Source organism: Fukomys damarensis, unplaced genomic scaffold (genome assembly GCF_012274545.1).
Source record: "Fukomys damarensis isolate Sample0158 unplaced genomic scaffold, DMR_v1.0_HiC HiC_scaffold_18, whole genome shotgun sequence".
NCBI classification, from domain to species: domain Eukaryota; kingdom Metazoa; phylum Chordata; class Mammalia; order Rodentia; family Bathyergidae; genus Fukomys; species Fukomys damarensis.
Window position 1 is genome coordinate 42872311 of NW_022900930.1, and position 6175 is coordinate 42878485.

At 37.0% G+C, this 6175-nt stretch overlaps 1 protein-coding gene across 2 annotated transcripts in view; it reads left to right on the forward strand.

Moving 5' to 3' along the window:
* The first annotated feature begins 3878 nt into the window (after nucleotides 1-3878).
* Nucleotides 3879-6175, forward strand: part of Xpo7 (exportin 7) — a 38807-nt gene continuing 36510 nt past the window's right edge. For both annotated transcript variants that reach the window (XM_019207635.1, XM_019207638.1), the window contains exons 1-2: nucleotides 3879-3939; nucleotides 4405-4551. In XM_019207635.1, the coding sequence (XP_019063180.1) occupies nucleotides 3883-3939; nucleotides 4405-4551 (204 nt within the window). In that variant the 5' untranslated portion in view covers nucleotides 3879-3882. The remainder of the gene's footprint in view (nucleotides 3940-4404; nucleotides 4552-6175) is intronic.

The following is a 6175-nucleotide window of genomic DNA, read 5'->3' on the forward strand; positions in this document are numbered from 1 at the left end:
ACAAATTGCTGGGTTTCCTGTAGTCTCTCTTTTCTGAGGTAATTAGATGTGGTTTATATTCATCTAGATTGTCTTCTGTAAATAATAATATGCCTGGTGTACTATTTTGCCATTTGTTCTTTTAACAATTTTTAAAACTAAATTTTATTTTATCCCATTCCCCCGTCAAGCCCTCTCCCCTTCCTCTGTACAAAAACTTTGTTTCCATTTTTTCCTTGTTTTCTTTTTTTTTTCTTGTCCCTTCCTTCCTTTCACCCCCCTAACAATAATTGTTGATATATATTACATATTGTTTTAGGTACCAGGGATTGAACTCAGGACGGACATTGCGCTTGCAAGGCAGGCAGTAGCACCACTGAGCTAAATCCCCAGCCCAGTTGATACTGAATTTTTGAGAGTTTTTAAAAATTATTGTCTATGGTAATTGAATACTTGTTATTGACAATTAGAAGATCTCATTGCTTACTATAGTGGCATAGGCTTGTAATCTCAGGCCTTATAATCAGGAGGCTGAGACAGGAAAATCATAAATTCAAGGCCAGCCTGGGCAACTTAGGGACTCTGTCTCAAAATGAAAAAATAAAATAAATTTTAAAAGCCAGGGATATAGGTCAACATTCCTTGGGTTTAATAACACACACACAGTAATAGATTTTTTTTTAAATGTAATTTATATGTCAATCTCAGCCTTCAGGTCCTTAAAATGGCTCATTTCTGGTAAAGTTTAGTGTCCATCTTTTAATTTCCGTAACATTTTGTTTCCTTGTATACAGAATTCCAACTAAGAAGACTCTAAACAAGTTGAAAGTGGCTTGATTTTTTTTTCCGACTTTTTTTGTACTTCAGGCATCCTAAGTATGAAAATTTAGCTAAGTTGGCAGAGCCACTCTTATACATTAGAACTTGCAGCTTGTGTGTGTACACTTTGGTGACTTCGCTCATCTCAGCTGGGTATGTGGCAGTCAGCTGACAGGTGTGCTGTCAAAAGACCCACAGACCTGACAAGGGCTATGTCTCTTTTCTTTTCTTTTTCTTTTTGGGGTGTGTGTGTGTGTGTGTGTGTGTGTGTGTGTGTGTGTACACCAGGGATTGCTTGGGTCCTTGCCCTTGTGAGGCAGGAGGTGGAACCACTAAGCTAAATCCCTGGCCCTATGCTTATTTTAATTCAGGACTTGGCATTATTGGGAAAGTCATCAAACCCTTCCTGAAAGAAAGTATCCTAGTCTCTGGAAATCTCCCAAGTAGATTTTTTTTTTTAAGCAATGAGGCTAATTTAAAGGTATTTACTGTTGTTTAAAAAGCAGTATCATACAAATTAAATAAAATCAGGTACTCCGCTTTGTGGAGTAGTAGGATGATATGTGTAACACGTGAACATAGTCTCCATTTTTCTCTAATCCAGAGGTGACTCTTTAGAGAAATCATTATATTCTAAGGTCTGTGGTTTGAACCAAGTACACCATATATTGAAATGAGAATAACTTAGCTGCATTTTCTCTATCCACAGTGAAAAGACTATAAAATACCTTGAGTATGACTGTAGGCAAAATCAGTCTGGTTCTAAGTTTAGGGGTACATTACCTGAGTTTCTTGTATTAAAGCAGTAGTTTGCTAGTTGAAGATCACATTACAGTTCTATAAACGTGCTTTTGTGTTCCAGTGGCACCAGATGGAAATTTTCCTATGGATTATAGGCTTGGCAATCTCAGAAACAGAAAATGGGCATTTTTTATAAATTGGTGTCATGTGATGCATGTCCTTAAGAGCAGAATAGGAAAAGGTTGACCATCAGTCTTTTTTAAATTTTATAGCACATTTATTGGTACATTTTAGGCATACTTAATGATAACAGTTATCATAGGGAATCAGAATTATGTGACAAGTTGCCATCCTGAATGTGAGGACTAGTTTCATTACCTAATCACATATTTGTAGGATAAGTTATTTTTGTTGCCTTCCCCCAAAAAAGTTGATTGAAAATCATCTTAAACATTAGATTTGCTTTTGGAAATGCTACAGCTGAAAGACCATAAATGTAATCATGTTACTCCTCATCTGTGGGTAGTGTGGGAAACTCAGACAAAGTGACTATTTACCCTGTTATTTTAGATGTTTCTGCTAATTGTTTAGGAGAACGAAATTGTTTCCCTTGTTCTTCTTGTTCCTTGCAGCTCTTCAAACTGTGTAAATGGTCAAATTACTTTTTTGTTTTTTAAACAGTCATGTTCCCTCAGCTGAGACCTCATTACCATACTTCCCTCAGTATATTTTGTCTGTTAAATTAGCAAATTAAAACAAAACAACAGCAAAAGCCCCATCATAACCTGAATGTAGGTTTTTAGCAGAAAGGAACTACTGGTGACAGATGCTTAGCCGTTGTCATGTAAACAACTTTGTTGTAATAAACATAAACAAGAGTTGCAGCAGGGGAGCTCCTGGAACTGATTGATCAGATCTTATGGAGAGTCATTATACCCCAAGCAGCAGATCTGCTGGGTGTGTGATGTCTGGAGACTTACAAGGTCACTGCTGCTCCCTTTCCAGCTTTCAAATTTTTATGTCAGCCTTCATTTTTAATTACAGTGTCCTTCTGTTGATGTCTTCTGTGTTACCTGTGTTTTAAATAATTTGTAACGGACTTCAACCTTGTATACGAGACTTAATCCCTCTTCTAGGAAGGTGGGAATTTATAATTAAACTGATTCGGTTATCAGTAGTGTTGAGCCTGTACTAGCAAGCATAAAAATGACTTTCATGTGTTTTATAAAGTTTATAAATTAGCCTCCTCACCTATACCTTGTAAGCCATGTGAACTATACAGGTACTATACAGACCTTCACTGCTTGAGATCTGACTTTATAAATACAGATTTCTTTGTGATTTTAAATTGAAGAACATAGTAAGTGGGCCCACTTGAAACCAGAGGGAAACAAGTTAAGCATAAACAAAGTCCCAAAATATTTTTTCTTGTCCCAAAATATTTTTAAAGGGTAATTTTGCTGTGTTTTCAGAGTAGGGATGATGTTGTTGTTGTCATTGTTGTCGTTGTTGTTGTTTTGTTGTTTGGTACTGGGGATTGAACTTGGAACCTTACACAACTGAGCTAAATCCCCAGCCCTGGAGGGTGTTGTTCTATTCTTTTGGGGACACCTACACGTGATCTCAGACTATCAGTTTTTGTTCCTTTAGGTTAAGGTTGGAAATTTATTAATCAGGTTGAGTAAAATAAGAGTCCTACCCTAAAGGCTTCCTGCTTAGTGGGAAAGCTGTGATTCATAAAGTCACAGCATAATGGAGGAAAAGTGATAATGAAAAGCCTTGGGCAAACCTCCGGTGTAAATTGAAGGCAGTTTGCACAGGTTGGTTTCATTATTATTACTATTATTGTTGCTCTTGTCAGAATGGTTGTTTCTAATAGTGAGATTCCTTCAAACTACTTAAAACAATTTTGCTTATAACTGTTGGAAATAGGCTCAAATTTATTCTTAAAGTCCAAACCATTCCTTTAAAGACTAACACATGTTTACTCTCCTCTTCAGTCAGTGAAAGGTGATTGTTAAGTGCAGTCTTAACTAGTTCCTTTTCTCTCTGCCTTGAACCATGTTGTGGAAGTAGTTTTGCTTGCATCCTTTTGGGTTTTGACCAAAGCACACACCCATACCCCTCCTGTCCTCCCTGGAAGTGGTTCAAGATTTGGAGAGAAGGGTTTGTTTGGGGGCGTTTCTCATCTTATCTCAGGGTGAGCAGATGCTAGGGTTGAATATATTTTGACCCTGCTATTTAAATTTGGAACTGAAGCAAGAGTTTAAAGTACAACAGAAGAGTCTACTGAACTTTAGGCATGAAGTACCTAGCGGGTAAGGTGCGTACCTGCATTCTGAAATGTTCTCCTACCTAGAGGTTTTCTCGGATGGGGTGACTTTGTACATACAGATAACAGTAAGCTAATAACTGCTACTCAAAGGAAAATATTTAAAACTTGGTAGAGAACTATGCGACACTTAGAGTGTGTGATTATGTGCCTAATTTTAGCAACATTGCCACTAGTATCCATATTTTTTAAACTGATGGGAGAATGGTGAATTTGGGATTTTTATTTGCAAGTCTTTTGCAAAGGTTATGAGTATGAGTATTTGTGAGGAAAAATGCATTATTTATGATGGTTCTTCCAGGGAATGACTGAAAAAATACATAGATATTTTAAACATGCTGCCATTTTGTCTTCTGATACATCAAAGAGAGAACTACAAATGAATACTAGAAAGGTTACCCAGCTTCTCCTCAGAGATGAGGAGCAATTCTCTTTTCATCGATTTTTATTTATCTTTGCCTAGTAACTTTGAACATAAGGCCTTGGGTCCACAGTAGGCTGGACTGACTGCTTTCTTGACTGGTCTTTTCCAGAGCCTGGCCCAGCTAGAGAACTTGTGCAAACAGCTGTATGAAACAACAGATACAACCACTCGACTGCAGGCAGAGAAAGCCCTGGTGGAATTCACCAACAGCCCCGACTGCCTCAGCAAGTGCCAGCTGCTCCTTGAGAGAGGAAGTGTACGTAAGACTTAACCCATCCTGGAGGGAGATGAGGCTTGGGGAAGATGTTCTGGTTCTGAGCTTGGGCTGGGTTGGGCTCTGCTCCTTGATTCTTTTAGGTACCCCTGCCTTCTCGATTTCACTTTTGAAAAGCACCACCCCTGCCATGTTGCTAAGAAAGTCCATATGGCCTCATCTGGAAAATCTCTTTAGACATGTATTTCTGTCCTAATATTTTTCATCTTCTGTCAGACTCCTGGGATTCATTTTCTGTTTATGTGTTTGTAAGTGGCACCTCATGACCTTTGTACACAAACAAATAAGGTCTTCTGAGTGACTTTTCTACTCGAAGTCCTTGTTCCCATATAAGCTGCTGAATCTTGTGTTTTCTCCTCCACACCACAGCTGCTGCTTATTGCCTTACAAGCCTAGGAAAAAATGACCCTGGCAATGAAAATTTCAGAATTAAAACTTCTTCCGACTTAAACATGGTATTGCAATAATCAAAGTAATACTCCAAATGAGATGTAATTTCAAAAATTACTTTCTTGGTGAGATCTTTGGTCATAGTGAGATCACACAGGTACCATGAAAGGACATCAAGAGTTAGAATCTAGCTAGACTTTAGAAGCACAAGCTTTCTCCTGACAGAATAACAATAATCAAGTATAGCCCTCTGATTTGTCTTACTGTGAAAATTTCTTCCTAGGCATCCCTACCTGTATTACCCCGTTTCACAGATGAAAGGGAAAAAAACAAGAAAAAGTAAAATTACTGTATTAGCTGTACTTGTTATTACCATGGTAAAGGTGAAAATAGAAATGAGAGGGTACTGTTGTGTTCTGTGAAACAATGTATTCCTAAAGAATTGGTTTATAAAAGTTTACTTGCCAAAAAATATCCTTCAGACTGGAAGAAGATGAAAAAAAAATGAAAGAATTCGTTGAAAGGGTAGAATTCTAGATGACTTTATTTTTTATTTTCATTAGTATTGTAGCAATGTTCTTTATGCAATAAGTAGAAAAAATTATAGCTGGTTAAAATTATTCTTTGGTAGCTGAGGGATCTCTTTTCTCCAGTATCCAAAAAGAAAAAAATAGTCATGGTTGGAAGTTGAGTTTTAAACATACCATATTTTTATAGTTTAGTTTTAAACATTTGTTCTGAGTTTTAAACATACCATATATTTTGTGCATTTCTTTTAAATCACTTGGTCTTAGGATGGGTCTTGGGATTGATCCATTGTGTTCATCCCGTGGAAGATACCCAGCCAGCTCTTTAGTTGACTTGTGCTGCAGCCACACTTGTAGCCCCAACCTGCTCTCATTAGCTCTTGTTGCCAGTGAACAGACTAAAAAAAGCAGTCACAATGGATTCTAGTAACTTGACAGATTTATTGGGATTATGTGTAAAAACCATTTACACATTATATAGCATATACTTACACAGTATGTACTATAATAGCCCCTTTGATTACTAGAGGTTTGACACACCTGCTGTGACTGATAAAACCATGTTTTAAATGTGTTCAATAAGAATCAGATGTCAGAGTTGCTTTCACAAGTGTTCTTAATCTTAAGGGTTTTTTAAATAATATACTTGCTGGATTTATATTCTTTTTTCTTTTTCTTTTTTTTTTTTT